Source organism: Orcinus orca, chromosome 16, assembly GCF_937001465.1.
Source record: "Orcinus orca chromosome 16, mOrcOrc1.1, whole genome shotgun sequence".
NCBI classification, from domain to species: domain Eukaryota; kingdom Metazoa; phylum Chordata; class Mammalia; order Artiodactyla; family Delphinidae; genus Orcinus; species Orcinus orca.
In genome coordinates, this window is record NC_064574.1 from 56929834 (window position 1) to 56949168 (window position 19335).

General features: G+C 45.1%; 1 protein-coding gene across 2 annotated transcripts in view; it reads right to left on the reverse strand.

The window, feature by feature from the left end:
- USP7 (ubiquitin specific peptidase 7) overlaps positions 1–19335 on the reverse strand; it is a 56449-nt gene that overhangs the window by 18161 nt on the left and 18953 nt on the right. Inside the window, exons 2-8 of one of the 2 annotated variants that reach the window (XM_033428827.2) lie at positions 12330–12434; positions 7059–7257; positions 4953–5091; positions 4206–4294; positions 2263–2371; positions 1285–1415; positions 773–827 (exon numbers count right to left, since the gene is read on the reverse strand). In XM_033428827.2, the coding sequence (XP_033284718.1) occupies positions 773–827; positions 1285–1415; positions 2263–2371; positions 4206–4294; positions 4953–5091; positions 7059–7257; positions 12330–12434 (827 nt within the window). Of the gene's footprint in view, positions 1–772; positions 828–1284; positions 1416–2262; positions 2372–4205; positions 4295–4952; positions 5092–7058; positions 7258–11418; positions 11570–12329; positions 12435–19335 lie in introns of those variants that run through there. The other variant, XM_033428828.2, reaches the window with a different exon arrangement.

The window sequence follows — 19335 nt, forward strand, 5'->3', positions numbered from 1 at the left end:
GTGCCTTTAGAAGCATTTTTTATATTCATTTTACCTCTGTGGAAAAGCATGTAAATTGAGCACTAAACTTAACTCGTATTGGTCCACACCAAGAGATTAATGAGGTTGAGCCTGTCAACAGGATTGACTGGTTTGTCCATGGATATTTAATGAACTGGATTCAATCCAGCTAGTGCTGCAAAAAAGAAAACACACCTTGCCCAGCCAATCACCTTGAATAGCCATTTCATGCTGTGTGTGAGTGTGAGTCTGTGAGTGTGTGTGTGTGTATTTCTTTCATCACAACTGGAAGAGTGCACGTCTGCTAGTGACTAGAGATGGTCTGGGGGAAGATCCCCCACACAGAGGTCTGCCTCAACCAGAAGTTCTGTGCCAAGGCGGGGTCTGGGTCTTGTGCTACAGAGTAAGAACAGAAGTCACTATTCTAAAGTGAAGTGGGATCATCAGGACAGCTACTCAAGCCAATCTGTTGTTTCTTGGATTAGTAACTCTGGTAATTATGCCAACTTAACACATTAAAAGTACACTACCTATACTATTCAAATTTACATTTTCCCTCACACTTCCCTATCAAATAATTTTTCAGTCTTTCTGGTTTTAAACTAGATACATGCTGTCTTTTCTTTCTAGCCTAGTTCTGGTCCTGAACAAAGATGGGCATAACTGGAATGATAGTGACTGAAGTAGGCCTGAGGTTTTACTTGGTAACAACTTCTGACAGTGCTTCAAAATATGAAATGTAAGTAGTAAACAATTCCGGCTGAAAACTCACCACTCGACAGAGTTCTTGAACATCATGTTGCATGAAGCTATCTAACGTTTCCCACCTTAGAGAGATAGAATGAATTTATATTTAAACTTCCAGATTTCAAACAAGAGTAAATTAACAAGCAACTCAGACTAAAAAACCGAACCATGTAATTGGTCATTATTCTTAAATTTTTATGAAGATTATAATTCAAAGACAAACTGAATTTTATCCAGACACCAAAACGTTCACAACTTTATACTGTTCTGAACATCTTACTGCAAGGGGAGGTCGTGTTTGCAAGTAAATGTACAGAAACTTGGAGACCATATGTTATCCTTTCCTTGACAGGTAAACCTAAGTGGTGAACTGCTTCTCAAGCAAAATTCTAAAAGCCTCCATTTCCAAAGAGGTCAAACAAAGGACACTGATAAAATGCCCTGACATACTCAAGTGCCTGAGCTCTGCTCTCAACCCTTCCCCGTCCACTAACTCAGCCCTCGAGCAGCAGAATGGACAGGTCTCCCAACACATACCCGAACGACTTGGTCAGCTTCTTTGTTCCTACGGGCTTATCACTGTGCTGTAATTCATAGAACACTCTTTGCAATGCTAAAGGGACGCTTTTGGATGAATCGTCGCCCTCTGTCGGCATCATGTACACAGCCTAAAAGAATTGATTCAGAAATAAAAATGGAATTTTATGTGAAAGTATCATTTCTAACACCACAATGACGAAGGCAGTTGGGTAGGGCTTTTAACTATCCCCCCCCCAAAGGGTCAAAAGGTCTTTTAAAAATCAAGACAGTGAAAAAAGAATTTTAAAAATGACTTAAGGCTCACCATCCAATGAGAACCACTTCTATTTCATACTTCTTAGAGCAGAGCAACATTTTTTAACTTAACATGACTTTGAACAAAAGAGTTGATGGAACTTCAATGCTACTGCAATTAACCACACTCAACTATCCCCAAGATATCATCCTATCTTGGTAATTAACGCTGCCTGGAAGAATGGTGCGAAAAGGACACGCCAGCAGACCAGCCAATGGTCCCCCCAACACCAGGAGTGTGTGCTGCCTGCGCTGCTCCCCTGCTTGCACGGCATTCCTAAAGGGCAAGTAACTATCCTCCGTTAGATTTTATATTTTTTAGAAGTTTTAGCTATAGTAAGTGAAAAATTAAGATTCCTGACCAGGAGTTTTTCAACTAATCAATTTTAATATAAAACTTTTCAAATGTTGCTGCTAATGACTTTCATATTTTTTAAAAAAGCTTTTATTATTTCTAGCCCAATAAAGTTAGGTTTGTCGGCTGTGGTAAACTTTTCATCACCTAAGTTAGCTTCACAAGCGTCCGAACACTGAGGAATAGAGCTATGTATAAGCATAAAGCAGGGGCCTCCCTGGAGACGCGGCAAGAGGCAAGTCTGGTGACGGGGCTCTGCTTGCCCCTTAATACTTGAGAGAAAAGGGTGGGTGGAAGGTTGAGGGAGAGAAACACCATCCATTTACCTTTCGCAGTTGGTTTGTGAAAAATAAAGTCTGCAGCAGGCTGTTCATGTAACAAGTCGCTCCCTGATTCTTTAAACCGACATAGCCCGTGTGCTTCTTTGAATCCCACCTACAAGATCAGTTTGAGGTTGAGGGAAAACTGCACAGGACACCTCCTTGCTTCTGCAACGTGTGTGGGCGAGGGGACTGGGGGCCGGCACCTCACTGCTCTGCACCACCACCTCCTTCCCACCATCCTGACACGGGGTGACGACGTCCAAGCACCCGCCTCCAAGTGAATAACTCGTTGCCAGGCTGGCAGTTATCACACGGCTCCCTCCGGCAGTCACCAGTTTTGTCTGCTCAAGCACGTGGGCCAGTGCGAACTCAGCCCGGCACCGGAGAGGCGGCCTCCGCGCGGTGTGCTGACAGCAGCAGTGCCATCATTTACCCAGAGCAGCACTCTCAGAGAGGAGTTCAAGTCTATTTCTATCAAACTGAGTCCCAGTGTGGCTCCCTCACACACACATCGGCTCACACGTGTAGTCAGCACAAGGCGGGACGGAAACAGCCGAAACCCCTCTTTTCTGTAGCGTCCCGTACACGGAGAAGGACAGGCATGCATACCGGCAGGTTCAGACCTCAATTCCAAGAGCCGTTTCCCCTTACTCTGTTATACAGGTGGTTGGTTAGGAGAGAGAACAGTCTGTACCCTCTCGCCCCCAAGAGTTAACAGGAAGCAGAACAGCCCTCCCCAGCGCTATCCCCTCCCCCTCTGTGCACGGTGCAAATGTGTGACCACTGCTAGACATTTACTGTGAGTTCAGGCCAGCAGGACTCTGATGCTGGGGGTAAGAGGTTTTTGCAAGACTGAACCAAGATACCTGTTTTGATTGGTAAGTCTGAAAAACCCAATCTACTTTCTTAGTCAAAAAATGTATCATAAGCATAAGGGGAATGTTTTCTAAAGGAAGGGGAAAAACCCCACAAAAAGTTTAACTAGAAATACCACCTTTTTACCCCCCACTCCTGGTATCTGAATACAATTCAAGGGTATGTTTCCAAAAGGCTACTCAAGAAAAGCCTGATTCCTCTGATATCAGCCCAATGAATATGAAAACTAATAAATCTTATTTGTTTTAAAATTTCCCAGGGCCACATGCAGGCCACCTTAGCCAGGACCTGGACTGAATGACCTGACCGCCCTTCTGGGCTGTCGGCTGCCCATCCCACCCGGGTCAGCCTACGCACTCATGCCAGAGGAGGGCCACGTGGGAAGAGAAAAAAAAACGGGAAGAGACAGGGGCGCCTACACTTGACTCCTTCCCACCTAGGCTGCACTTTATTTCTTCGCTCGTTGGCCTTAAGAGTCCTGCTCGTCTACAACCTGATCCCAAGGCACCATCTCAGCCCTCTTCACACTCTCCTAGTGCCCCGCCCACCTCAAACTTCCCTGCCAGGTGTCCTTACTCACACCCTTCTCCCCACCTCCAAATTCCCCCAGTCATTCCTTATCAATCAAGGACATCCTCAAGGACATCCGACACATTCTTCAAGGCCGACACCGTGCTCTTGCCCACAGACCGCCTGGACCCAGGGACGGAACCCTCTCCTCCCAGCGCCATCCACACGACAAAATAACAGCACATCTGCTGCTGCAGTTACTGCCGTCAACTCCTCTGCCCGAGTGGTCTTGGAGGTTCTTCAAGGACAGAAAACCATGGCTGCCTTGTTCAACATAATTATATTCCTAGAGCCCAGCAGAGTGTTTGGCACATAGAAACTGCTCAATAAATCCGCCACACAAAGGCATGAACGTGAAGCCGGCACACGTCCGTTGATCTGGTCTGTGTGCCAAGGGATGAGCACACAGAGGGTGCTTATCTGCTGTATATATGCACCTCTGCTCCTTTCACTAGAATTCACAACATCTCTTAATAGCATCCAATTAAAGGAAAACTTACGCAACTCCATGGGGGGCATCCGCCTGTACAAAGACTTCAAAAGTAACTTTGTCATCATCTATAAATCCTTTCTCAGGATCAGTCACTTCCTATAAAAAAAAAATAAGAATATCCAACTTGCATAAGAACCCGCAAATGCTCACTTCATTCCAAACAATTACCCTGTACTTAATCAATTAAAATACTACTTTTTCAAAACACCTAAATTGTGCTTCTAGTTTTGCAGTGCTTTGGCTTGTTTTAAATAATGTTCTCTGAATGAAAACAGCAAAAGCTTGGATGTCTCCTGGAGGAATGGGAGGTGTCAGGGGCTCAGCATCCACTCAGCAGGCAGGGTCTGGGGAGGCTGCCGAGAACCCACTAGAGAGCTGAGCAGGGCGTTCCTAAGTCCTACTGGCTTCCACCTCTGCAAAAGCAGCCCAAACGCGCTGACTTGAGAATTCACTGGTTACAGGAAACCACCCTGCACTATGCCTGCCTCAGTATTATTTCTTTTAAAGGAAACCTAGCCTATCAGGAAGGCTATAAACTACCTTACAATGTTTGACCAAAACACCGAGATGAAGTCCTGTTGGCTGCTAAAAACCTGACGTAGGAAACTGGAGAAAACACGTTTTCAGTTACCTATCCAACTTACAAAGCAAACATTTTGATCCTATAATGAATAGATGGATGTGAAGAATGGAGAATTAGGGAACAAAGAACAACGCTCAGATTATTCAGTCTGAGTACATTGTTACTACTTACACTCCAGGCCATGAAATTGGAAAATCCCCAATCGTTCTCTTTATGGAAGAACAAATGACTGATACGCCGGCTGAACGACTTCTCATCATCTCTGTAATTTATGATCTTCAGCACCGCTTGTGCATGACAGGACCAAGACCTGTTCAGGGAGGACAATCTAAGCCTCAGTCGACAGATTTACCTGACTTTTACACAATTTTTAAAACAGCACACAAAACCTCCCATATTTTTTCCTTCTATTTTTTAGATGGAATAAGGGGACACACATTATCTTTAATGGAGAAAAAAATGTGAAGAGGGTCTGGCGGTGCCCTTGTGTGATCTGGAGTGATTTAACTCAATGCTTTATGTCTCTTTTTTCTTTAATTTTTAAAATTTTATTTATTTATTTTTGGCTGTGTTGGTTCTTCGCTGCTGCGCGCGGGCTTTCTCTAGTTGCGGTGAGCAGGGGCTACTCCTCGTTGCAGTGCGTGCGCTTCTCATTGCGGTGGCTTCTCTTGTTGCGGAGCACGGGCTCTAGGCGTGCTGGCTTCAGTAGTTGCGGCACACGGGCTCTAGAGCTCAGGCTCAGTGGTTGTGGCTCACGGGCTCTAGAGCTCAGGCTCAGTAGTTGTGGCGCCCAGGCTTAGTTGCTCCGTGGTATGTGAGATCTTCCCGGGCCAGGGATCGAATCTGTGTCCGCTGCGTTGGCAGGCAGATTCCTATCCACTGTGCCACCAGGGAAGCCCCTATGTCTTTTTAATTTCTAAAAGGTTTCAAGTTTTTTACTGGTATCTATAAAATACAAGTGTTTGAACTTTAAATACTGTCCTTAGATTTTACAAGAGACAATAGCTTTTTGGTCAGATAACAGTTCTAGTACCTAATACGGCTATTACTTGAATAGAAGAATGATGATAAAGCTATTTTTTAGGTGAACAGACCTAAAGCTGTAGGCTCCACTAATAAGTGTCACTCCTGCCCCACTCAGGTGCTGTGAGGCTTCCACACCAGGCTGTATAGGGGGCTCTGAGCAAGGATGCCACCACCCGAGAATAACTGCAGGTGCGGTTGTTTGGGGCAGACCCCAAAAGGGTCCCTGGATCAACGTGTAAAATGTTTAAAAACCAACTTAAAGTGGAGCTTTTATAAAGGAAGGTTTTGACCGAACTCATTAGACTGAGCTTTTTATAAAGGAATGTTTCGACTGCAGACTCATCAGAACAAGGGCAAGGGCAGTGTTGTTCCCGCGGGGATGCCGCTCGCTCGGGATGCCATCGCTGGACATGGGCTGCTGGATGTTTCCCAAACTACCGTTCAGGCTCAAGTTGTCTGTCAGACTAATGAAACCAATCCAGCCTCAACGCTCATCAGATCAGATCATAATGTGAACGGAACACAAGAAGTAAAAATTTGGCCAAGGCCCTGACTGCCCCATAAAACTGGCTTCTTAAACACTCAAGTAAAGAGGAAAATGAAAGCTTTGGCAGAACAGCTGGAACCAGCGCCCTTTGGGGAACATCTTCATCAAGGGTGCCAAGGGCCATAATTGCGGTGGCAGGGAGACATGGTCAAGGAAGCAGCTTTCCCGTGGGTTCATGGATGTGGAATGAGAAAGGGTGACAGTGATCTGGAATCCATCCCTTCAATCTCTCAACTGTGCTTCTGATAAACGTTGAACAGCGACACTTTGCTTTTTAATTTTAACTTTCTGAATAACCCATAGAAATTGGTTAACATACAGTGAGGATGTCTGCCTGAAGAATTTTCCTTAACTACAATTTCCCCCCCTAGCAGTTACTGGTAGAATAAGAAATACACCTGGTAATCCAGCAGTCAGCTAGTCCAGATAGGCCCTGATTCCATGTTCCACGGGCAGGTAGATTCTAACACACAAAGTTCAGTTTATTTGCAAGAAAAATATACACCTTTTCTAGTTTGGATATAGTACCTACCAGTGAGTTTTAAAGAGGGAATTGTATTTAATATAACTTAAAATCAAATGACTATGTAAAGGCAGAAAGGGAATTCAAAGAGAAATCCAAAATTCAAAGAGGCCAATTTGGCTTCCAATAATATACTAGAACTACTTGCGGATTTGTAATTGCATCATTTAAACTGTCTTACGTGGAATCAGATTCAGCATTGCACTGGAGAAAGAATCCTACGCTTTTTTGGTGTGGTCTGTCTGGATAAAAGCGTGGCATCACCATAATCTTCCATGGCAGATTTCGCACAAAACACGGAGGGCTAAGGACCGACTCACTCAGTCTGCTGAAGCGCTCGACAGTGAACTGAAAGGTTGCCTCGGAGCGCCAACTCGTGTCTGCAAGAAAACGCTTTGTCAATCACCAAGCCCGGCATTGTCAGACAACACTGAAAGCAGCACAAACCTGGGTTAACCATTCTATATTCAACTGCTAAAATCTAACCCTTTGGGGAAAGGATAGCATCATTTCCAATTTAGTAACAATCTAAAACTGTGAGATGACATATAGTTTGTGTAAATGAACTCCCAAACTCAGAGGGCTAGCAACACACACCTGCATTCCCCACCAGACGAGCTCAGTGTGATTAAGAATGTCTATTCTACTCTGTCTTAATTCCCAAGTAATCCGCAGTGAGTGGAGAGACTGGAGAAAAGGAGTAAAACTTCTCACGTCACATCTGTTCAAGGACAGGACTTGAGGAGGAAAAGAAAAGGGCTTGAGACTTGGGCTGAGTGTGGAGAAGAAACATGAATTTGCAGGCAAACAAGAACTTCCGAGGAGTGGGCGACAGCCATTCCTGGGAAGCGCAGCACTGTTTAGAGATAAGAAGATTCCTAAGAAGTTAGCTAAAAGTAAATATTAACTTCATTAGTTCACAATTTTGGTGAAATATCAGACTAGATTCTCTAAGGGGAATTATTTGAAAAAAAGAAGAAACGGGCATTCCTTTTGACGTGAACAAAATGAACTATTAAATTTACTCAGCAAGACCAAAGGCCAATTTAAGAAATCAAGATTTCCTCCAATAAAATGCAAAGCACTGATACAAATTCAACTAAAAGTCACACTTGGAATTCCAGCTTTTTCTGTTGCTGACTATTCCTTTCAAGTGACCCAGGCTGTGGATTAGTTTTGACAAACCCAGCAGTGTCCATGCTTCTCCAGCTCTCCCCGTGAGGGGAGCAGCTCTCCCAAGGCCACCCGCCAACCTGTTACCGGCCAGCACTTTTATAAAATATAATAAAACTGCCGCAGGAAGGCCGAATTGCTATACAAGTTTCTAAGCGTTTCCTCTCTCTGTGCCTATCTCGTGGCAGATTGGGGACAGTTCACAGGCCCAGGGGCCAAGGGCCACACTTGGTCTATAGAATAACAGGAAGGCCTTCTCTGGCTGAGAAGCAGGTGCTACTTTGACATCCCTGACCCCACGCACAAAGTGGGGTTCGCAGGTCTGTGCCCTCAGCCCGTCTCTACACTTCACTCAGGTCACTGCGGTGCAGACTTCTCCGCACACAGAACTGCCTCCACTGTGACTGAATTTGTTCTTAAGAAAACATGTCCATCAGTCCTCATGAGAGGGTAGTATTCTTTACCAAAGAAATAAAACCCAAAAGGATGTGTAACAGCGCTTTTATCTTCGTTTAAAGGCTCTCCGTCCCCATCTTTTTTTTTTTTTTTACTACCCGTAACCTGGCTCAGCTGTTAGCAGAGAGGCCCTCAAAGGAAGAGCAGCTGGATGGGTGCGTTTTGCATTCGAGCCTCCTCAAGGGGCAGGTATTACCCTCATCCCTTGCACAGATGAGAGTCCACGGAAAAGACAAGCAACTTGTTCCAGAGAATGAGGTCCAGAATGGCTGAGGAGAAGAGTGGGCCACTCCTCCACAGCCACACAAATCATATTTGAGCAGCATCTAAACCCCACAAGGTAGGCAAGGGCAGGTGTTACTTAATTCCCACTTTACAGATGAAGAAACCGAGGCCTGCTGAGGTTAAGTGGCTTATCTCATCCAAGGTGTTAAGAAGTGAGCACAGGGGGTCTCAGTACCCAAGATCTGGACACTGAGCACAGTGACCCTGCCTCTGGTTTGTAAACTGCCATCCTAGAGTTTAGGTGACCAAACGCAGAGCCCAATAAACCCGGCCTGCTGTACAGTGATGGCAGGACACACTCCTGGGACCTAAGGACATCATGTCGCAAGCCCCCCCCCCCCCCCACAACTCACCTACTTGACTGTCAGTTACCATTCAGGTCTTTGTAGGATTAGTTTTATACAGACAAAAAAATGATACACATTATAAATGCCTTTTTGCTCTTCCTCCTGACCCTTTAGTCAAATTCCTCAATTTATCTTAAACATTAAATAGGACCACACGATGGGGAGCTCAGCACAGCACGCATCCAGAAGCGGGCTAGCCCTCCAAGGCCAAGGCTCTGGGTCTTGAGCCTGGCGCCACCCTGGCCCCCATGTGCAGTTCACACTTGCTGAATCACACACTAGATGTGAGATTCTGCCTCATGTTCAAGGCACAGGATTATCTTCCAAAGTATGCTAATGAGGAAGTTTAACATGAGATTTCATGTGAATAAAAATGTCACCACCCCACAGCTCCAAGCTCTTCATACTGTGTGGCGTTGGTGGTATAGAGGTGAGCATAGCTGCCTTGCAAACTCTTCATAACTAACTGAATAACTGAAAACCTGTATTAAATACCAGGTCAAGACAGGAGGGTCTACAAAAGAGAAGAAGACGTGAAACCCATCTCTGGCAGATAGGGCCAGCCTTGTTACCCTCCCCTAAGGGAGCTACATGAAAAAATGGGAGGAAGGTACTCGGGATTCCATGTACTATTTGTGCAACTTCCTCTGTATCTATAATTGCTTCAAAACTTTTTTTTTTTTTTTGGTAAAAGTAGTATACTTGGGATTATGAAGGATACCTTGTATCCTGCAGGATTAGTGTTTCATCCAAACAGAGACTCTAACCTGCCTGAACACCACAGAGCACTGACTCACCTACTCCAGCATCTTATCGCAAATGACAGGATGGCAAGCTCGTGCTACCTGCTGCCCTCAACACATCTTGTCAGAAATCTCGATAACCCACCACTTTAGGTCTTTTTAAAAAAATGGCAGGCCTGAGGTTTCCCCAAATGGCGCTCTTGCAGTAACTGTATCAAACATCGATTATTCATTCTAATACAAGTCTTTGCAAATCCTAGTTAATTCCCAGAAATAAGTTTTTTTTCACGGGTACCAACAATCTAGATCTACAACAATCACTCTCTACCTCTACTAAACATTTTTCCAACCTGTGTTGCTAGCCACTCAACTACTGTGTAAGAAACTCCCCCTACTAAGAAGGCCTCTCTGTAAAAATCAGATTCTAACTCAGTGTTTCCCATACTGTGTGCCCTCCAAAGATGTTAAAAGGAGATTCAGCAAAAACAGATTCTAACGTTCAGAGGCTTGGGGAATCATTAACAAAAAAAGTCTTTTGAAGAAAGATGTTAGGAGGCTGACAGCTTAGCCGTACTTTAAGAAACATGCTTAAGCCAGCACTCCTCAAACTTCCTAGATTTTTCTGATCACTTTTCACAACGCACGTATCCTGCCATTAAGTGTTTCAAAACACCTATCACTACTGGGAAAACGCTGCTGTAAACGAAGGCTTCTACTCCTAGAAACAGAACCATCTCCCTCCCACCCCCCTTGCCATAGATACGATCTTTCTCTCTCCTGACCCTGGGCCTTTAGAAAGGCCAGGAACAAAGCGTTACTGAAGATCACTTCTACTTTCTCCTGTAACATGCTTTTCCCGTCTGGTAATTCGCAGTAGGAGCATTTCTACTTTTAGGTTCTATAGCACCATTATTTACTACCAATAATTTAGTAAAATTTGCCTCAAAAGGGATTTTATGTACATTATGATCTCCTTATTGATTCTCAAATGAGGCAATCTGGGGCCCCCAGGAGACTTCTAGCCATGTTTAGAGACATTTTCGGTTGTCACGACTGCACAGGGGGTGGGGTGGGGTGGGGTGGGGTGGTGGTGGTGGTGACAGGTGACACTGCCATCCTACAAGGCACAGGACAGTCCCTTCCAACAAAGAAGTATCCACCAAAAAAGGCATCAGAGGCCAACAGAACCTGCCCTTTTATCCACATCTGTCTCCTCCCAAGCCCTCCCCGTAAAAACACCTGGGGAAAAACGAGAATGAAATTGCTCTGTGGAAACCAGACCGGGAGGGCTCTGATTGGATTGGACCGCTCACTGCTCCAGGAGAGACTACAATCGATTCCTGACTCACGCCTGGTACATCAGACCTGGTCATGCCTTCCCAACTGCACTCTCTGAACCTCTTTTGGCATCTCCAGGGTCTGAAATAAAACCAAGAGCCCAGCAACCAAGAGACCACACCCACACCGTTGCCCTCATCTGCGGTGGAAAGTGCACTCCACAGGTAACAAAGCAGCGGGTCAGACCACGCCTCTTTACCTTCCTCAGATATTGCCTCAGCCAGCTGCCAGGGGTAAACCGCACTGTGAGAGAACTCTCAACTACGGCTGCAGTTTCTCATGGAGGCTGAACTTTTGGCAGGAGGTCTGAACAGCAGTCCTTCTGGTGGTGCAGCCCGTGACTGATGGTTTCTTTCAACTGCCCCGTTACACCCCTGGGAAGGACACAACCCTCATGAGGATTGATGGACATGCTTTTGACAGAACATGGTTTCATATTACACTGCAAGATTCCAGGGGCTGCATAAAGTGATTACTGGCTGCTACCTTCTCATGATTTCGACCTGGCAAATGCACAGGTCACACAGTCTAATAAATTACAGCGAAGAAATAGCCTCAAAAGAAAGGCTTTCCTAGGCACAAAATGTCCATGCACGTACAAATGCATACACTTTCCACAGAGAAGATAAAGACCAAAAGTCAGTCTGGGGGACAAAGCCCAAAGCTCGATTCTGGTTTTGCACCTAACCGGAGTGGGGAGAGATTATTAGCTACAAACAACTGATATACTTGCTACAATAAGAATGCAATGGAAAGCCACGTTCCAGTGTCTAGAAGTATCGTGCTGCAGACGAGAAGGAAAGGACAGTAAGATATACTTGTGTTCTGAATACTAGGAGTGGCTGGAAAATTAATTGTAGGCCTGAGCAAATACCCATCTATTACAAACTCCTGTATTTCAACCTTCTCTCCTAGGCTGGGGAAAATCAACTTACCTTGAAATCTGTAGGCAACCTTGAAATTTGAAACCAAAACAGGCTCCTAAATTTTCCTCAGATACAACCTCCTGAAAACTAGCTACTCTTAAGAAACTCAGAAGTACTCAAGGAAGAAATGTCTGTTTCCGACAGTTTTTTGCCCAATGCGCGTAAACAAAGCCCAGGTACTTACCGTCCTCCATGTCTTCCTCTGTGTTGTTGTGCCCATCACTCATGGCTACATTCCCGTTGATAACAGGGTTTTGAGTAATTCTTGGTGGGTCATCTGCATCTCCAGCTTTAAAGAAAACAAAGAAATTCCATGATTTTTACTCTCATGGCTTAAATTAGATTAAAAATATATATATATACTTGTACTCTGACAATTTCCAGTCACTATTAAGTTCCAATTGTGCCCAAATAATTGCACTTTAACCCAAAAAGTATTTACTAGTATGTTTACTAAATATAAACTTTTGTTTCTTTCAAAATGCTAAATGGGACTTGAAAACACATTACACCTCACAATAATCAGCTCCATTTGCGATGACCTTTATTTTGACATAGGTCCACAGTTTAAAAGAAGAATTTTAAAAAGGCTTTGGCGGGATTTAGGATTTAAATAGCCTCTACTGCCCATACTTCACATTTAAATCCTGTCCTTCCAGCATGTCAGAATAGCTCACTGCAACTAATGCTGTTCTGTTTGCCTGTACAGTCGGCTTTCCTTGGTAAATCAGACACTCCAATAGAAATTAAGTGTCTCAACTACAAACAGGAGATGTGGTTTTTTAAATAGCTGCACAGTTGTGTCCTTGGACTCCAATACTCAGAGCCTTTACACCATTAGGATCAGCAGTCAATCTGATTCAGCACCATGGAGAGCACCCTCCCCTTTCCCCTCTAGACAAACTCCAAACTCCAATTGTCAGGTTACTTTTCTCAAATAATTCCTGAATATAAACCATCCGATTTTCCTTCTTAAGCATCTCAAAACACACGTTAGAAATCCTTGGAAGCTAAGAAACAGGTATTACTACTCAAATTTAGACCACTGCCACTCCTGATACTTTTGTTTTATTAAATATCAATATATACAGTTAATTAGCAATTGTGTTAAAAGCTGTCTATGAAAACATAAAATTTTAAACTGACCCCTCAACCATGACATCCTGACAGAAAAACTGGGGGAGGGAAGTAGGGAAAGGAGAAATTCCTTTTCCTGTTGCTTAACTAGCTTGAACTCTAAACTCTAAAACTTATATGCTTAAAAAGCAAAATGAAACATTGGGTGCTTTGACAGAATTTCCACATTTACCCTCCTAAATTAACCATTTCAGGGAATTCCCTGGCAATCCAGTGGTTAGGACTCTGCACTTTCACTGCCGAGGGCCCAAGTTCAATCCCTGGTCAGGGAACTAAGATATCCTGCAGGCCTCGCGGTGTGGCGCCAATAAATAAATAAATAAATAAATAAATATATGCACATATATATTAACCACCTCAAACCATCACACAAAATATTTTATGAGGAAAAACCCTATGAAGGCCTTTGAAATAAACAGCACATTCCACCAATGGAATATTATGCAGCAGTTTTTTTTAAGGTTCTCAGTGTACCTATATGAAATGTTCTGAGTTATATTAACGTTTTTAAAAATTAAGGTACCAAGCAATATATATCATCATATGCAACCCTTGCTATAAAAGAGAGAGACTGTGATGGAATAAGAGTGTGTACATTCTCATTTCCCTTTATACCAATAAGCAAACACTGGGAGAACACAAACTAGTAAGAGGTTCTGTAGAAGCAGCAGTAGAGTGATTCTTCACTGCAGACACACACACACATCACATGAATGCACTATAAATCTTAAAGTAATTTGCTTGACGTAGGCCTGGTACTTTTAATTTAGTTCCTCAGTTCAAATCCAGCCTACGGCAAGAGCTTTAAAACATGGTCTATAATGCACGAATGCAAAAATGACAAAGGTTTCTCTGCAGGTGGCTCCTAAAAGGCAAGGCAAGTAGGGTTCTGCAGCTGAACCAGGTGCTCCTGAGCAATGTCCCATCTTTTACACACGATGGGTACACATTCCTGCTGGGCTGACCAATTTTCCACCCTTCACAGGCCTGGAGACGGTGGTCCAGGCTGGTGGCTGTGAAACTGCAAAAAGCTCCTGGTTGGCCCAGCATGTACATGAGGAACCTGTCGAGCAACAGGCCCTCCCAACCAACTGCCATGGGACCCTTGGAGAAAAGGTTGGCAACTCAAGTCTAGCTCCTAAGGGACTGAATATCCAGTTAAAAAAAGCTTCTCATAAAAATGAGTTAGTTCAACAAGAGGATTAAAATTTTAATTAAGACACGGTAAGTCCCCGGACCAGAATTAAATGATAAAAGCGCCTGATACCACAATCTGTATTAAGCTTCCAGAAATATCCTAAACGATAAGGCTGTCTTTATCATCAAGGAAGAAGTGCAAGATTGGCACGTACATATATTTATCACTCTATATAAAGTGATCCTGTTCCCGAATTTTATATCCTGCCTAGTTGGAATTTTCCCAATGTATTAACTCTCATTTGGCCAAATACGAACTACAACACTAATTTTTTTGACACACACAGTTGCAAATACCAATGACAATATGGTATGCCTCAAACACATAGACAAAAAGGTCTCTGATATACTTAAATGTCAAGGAGGGGAGGAGAGCAATTATCATTCCGAAATATATACATGACACCCAGAAATACGAAAGGAGTTCATTTCCATTACTCACAATTGGTAAGCCTTTTGACAACAACCTTGTGATAAGTACCAGAGGCATATTTTAATATATATGTGGCACAAAATACCTTTTTTAAAGAGTGACTTCAGTAACACAAAAGGCTCCCTTGTTTAGTTACAAAGCCTATATTTCCTCCTCTTTTACTGAGGATGCCTGTGCTTACATCCAGCTTTTCTCCCCACAGACTTCTGTTTGTGATGTCACAACCCAGAGCTACTGACCCCAAAGAACACTGGCCAATTGCTATGGAAATGATGTGGTGCTGATTTAGCACCTGAATCTCACTCCTGGATGAGAAAAATAGAAAATTCCAAATTGTTGGCCTTGACATTTTCTATCACTTCACAAATATTTCTCAAACCTCTCCCCAAAAGGCTGGGTAGAGGGAACCAAACAACCCCATTAAACCCACCTCACGGTCTTCCAACTAAGAGTCTATATGCTGCCACCAGGAGGTACCTGGGCCACGAAGATCCAGCCATGCCCCAGAGTCACTCTCGACTCAGCCCCCCAGATTTCTCCTCAAAAGTCCCAACTAGTGGGCTTCCCTGGTGGCGCAGTGGTTGACAGTCCGCCTGCCGATGAGGGGGACACGGGTTCGTGCCCTGGTCCGGGAGGATCCCACATGCCGCGGAGCGGCTGGGCCCGTGAGCCATGGCCGCTGAGCCTGCACGTCCGGAGCCTGTGCTCCGCAACGGGAGAGGCCACAACAGTGAGAGGCCCGCGTACCGCAAAAAAAAAAAAAAAAAAAAAAAAGTCCCAACTAGTAATACAATCCAGTGAGCAAAACCATGGCTCAGTTAAAAGGGCAGAACACATGGATTACCAGAGGCCATGGGCCAACACTCGGTCCCTGAATTGGTCAAGCAGAGCCTAACCAGCACATTTTAAGCCCCAGTCTACCAGTTCACCCTGACTTCCAAGTCAAAACCCCCAGACTTCTGCTTGGTCCTCCTCCTCTCCTCTCTCCTGGCACTGAATCCATTTTAAAGAATATTACATAAAATAGGGGTTATCAAGGTAAATTAGAACACTGATATCTTTCTGCAAGTCCAAATATACTGCAGAAGGAGTGTTCAGAAATGGCATATTGGTTCTGAAAATCCATCAGTGGCGTAAGGCCCCCACTCTGAGCTCCTGAATCACCTTCTGGTACAAGCCCATGGTTCCCTGCCATGTCTGCATGGCTCAGCAGCAGAATCTTCTGGGGGGGGGGGGGGCGGGGAGGGTTCTCTTGGCTACATCAGAGTGACTGCACAGAATCTCCAGGAGCTCTCCCTCAGAATTCTTTTTTTTTTTTTTTAAAAAGCTCCCCACAAAATTAGGGCCAGAAGCATATTCAAACAACCTCATCAATTTACACGACCACCTTCAAAACACAGAGTATCAGTGTGGGAGAAAGAAGTCTGGAGTTACTAGTTCCCTCAGGTGTTGATGTAAGTTGCTAGTGGGGGAAACCAGGTGAGGGGTCCATGGGAACACACTCTACTAGCTTTACTGTACATCTAAAATTAACCCAAAATTTCAAGTTTATTTTTAAAAAGAGAACATAAGAAACCCTCAAGCCTAAGAGGCAAGGAATATAGCTATTAAACTTATACAGGAAAATTTTCGGCATGAAGCATCCATACAAGCATGTGTGAAATTCTCACATAATTAAAGGTAGAGAGCAAAGCAGCTTAGAGCTGAGATACGAAACAAAGTCTCCCACACAGACACTGGGCGGGTGCACAGAGCACAGCTCCTCAGGAGGGGCCGGCCTGGGAGAGAGGGCTGGCGTCTATGCTGGGGCAGGAGCAGCAGAGGAAACACTGGGCACGTGAGAAGGATCTAACGTCTGCTCCCAGGATTTCACAAATAAGTAACTCCCAAGTACTGGTCCCTATTGTGTGCTGGGCGCTGTATAAACATTCTCAGGCAGTGATCACAGCCTGGGATCAGGCAGATGGGGTGTTTACAGATGGACCCAGGGTCCCGGCTGGACTGAGAGGGATGTTGCCCTGGGCCTGTAAGCTGTGGAGCAGCTACTCTCTTTGCTTTTCCTCCATGAGACAGGAGTGGCCCTTCCCTAAGGAGGACTGCTCACCCTGAAATAAAGTATGTTAGATGGAGCTCCTGAATGAAGCCAGAGGCACCGGTCAGGAAGAAATAAAGAAGGAAGTCCTGAGCAAACAGGCACAATGCTGTGAAAAGTTCTTTAGCCACAAATACTTTAAAAATGCCTACTCTCACCATTTTGCAAAATTATAGTGCAATATCACAACTGGGAGAGCGACAATATACTGATCCTCCTCCTATTCACTTGCATGCATTTCATGATGTGAGGTCTGTGTGTTCCCCACACTCAAGATACTGAGCAGCCCAGCACAAGGACCCTCAGGGGGTGCTTTTACGGCCACACCCACCTCCCTTCTGTGCCCGCCCCAAACCCCTGGCAATGGCCAATCTTATCCATATCCACAATCTGCCATTTGAAGAATGGACACAGCATGTGTAAGTAAGCTTACGGAGCACCTTCTGACACAGCACAATTCCCTTGAGACTCATGTCAACAATGCATTCCTTTCTCCTGCTGAGAGGGTTCTGTGGCAAGGACATGCCACTATCTGCTCACTCAGATAGCGGCAACATCCGGGTTGCTTCCAGTTTGGAGGCATTACATATGAATAAAGTGGCTGTAAACATTTTTGTACAGGTCCTGAGCAAAGAGACAGGTATTTTTACTTCAGGATTTTACACAATGAATGAAATGCTCACAGAAGCAAGGCAAGGGGTGCAGTGATAAATAAAGGGAAATAGTGACCTCCCTGCCTCTGAGTCTAAGTAGAAGGAAGGCATTCCCAATGTTCATGTACATACACGTGCACAAGGTACAAGCACTTTTACTATTCACAATACGTGGATCCCAATTCAGGATCCATACAGATATGCGTACATGGATTTGATTTCGAATAGCACCATACCATTATGTCATGATCTACTCACCCATCCCCTACAGATGACTCTTCCCAGCCACCACCACCTCCTTTTTGGCCATCTGAGTGACACTACAAGCAAACAACTGTACAATGATTTTGTCCTGCAGCACGCTGTATAACTGTGTGGTCATCTGTCAGGGTCATCTCTCTCACACACTGAGCTCCCACAAGCAGTGCTCTTTCCCAGTGGCAAAGATCAACAACGCATCCAAAGCCACTACCAAGTGGCGCTGCACAGCCTCCTGCACCAAGTTCTCACGCTGCTCAGGAGAACTCTTCTAGCGCCATCACTTATTTTCAAGAATTCAGATATAATCGATTTCCCAATGTGCTGATCCTCAAAAAACCTGGCTCTAAGCTCAAAGAAGCAAAGAGACATCTGATAACTTGAAGGTGAGAGACAGAAGATGTACCACTCGTACTAAGCCCAGCTGAGAAGCTGAGCTGATTAGAGGGGGGGCGGTCTGGTAAGGCTTCCACAAAAGCAAGGACCCACAGGTGTCAGCTATCACACTCCCCAAGAAACCAGAACCTCCAGGGCATTGGGAAACAACTTTGGACGCCCCCAGAAAACCTACAATTCTGTGGGAGAACTCGATGGCTCTGTGTCAACTCCAGTCCCCTTTGGGGGAATTCTCAGGCAAAGCCAGGCCTCGCACAGACTGGGGAACAGATCCAGATCCAGTCCTTGGGCAGAACCTGGAGGGAACCAAGGATACAAAGGTATGGAGCAAAATTGCAGGTCTGAGCTGTCTTTGCTCTCGCCCAGGTTTACCAGTCCTGGCAGCCGCTGGGTGGAAAGGAGTAGGTGCTGACCAGGCAGCAGGGCCCATTCACCAACAAGCTCACCCCCGCCGCCCAGTCAGACAAGGACCACAGTGCCTGTGGGCCATGAGGAAGTGCCCAAGTGCTTTCCGGCCCTCAATCCCTCTTGTGAAACCTCTTAGAAGTGGAAAACTGCAACTATGGTTCAAAAACATCATTTCTAATCCACTACTGCATTACAAGGATTTCATCCCCCACCCCCACCCCGGGCACACGTATTTGCCTGCAATTACAGTAAGGAGGGCGACATTCTAACGACTGTTTCCTAACACTGGTCTTCTCCACACACGACTAACTTGGGAGGTAGAGGCTGAGGCTGGGTGCCCTCTTCTCACAGGGGTCAGTCCCCCTATTTGCCAAGTGTCTTGATGTGTCAAGAGCAGGCTGCGCCCTGGGCTTCAGGAGGGAACAGATAAGCAGCCCTCACACAAGAGGGCTAATGCGACAGAGGGGAAAACAGCCACAGGCCTTGGACATCCGGGCCAGGACCAGAGAGTGAAGGGAGCCGGCTGGGCAGAGATCCTGAAGAAGCACATTCCAGACAGTTCCAGAGTGACCAGGAGCAAGGCAATGGGCAAGGGAGGAGGTGGGAGATGAGGCCC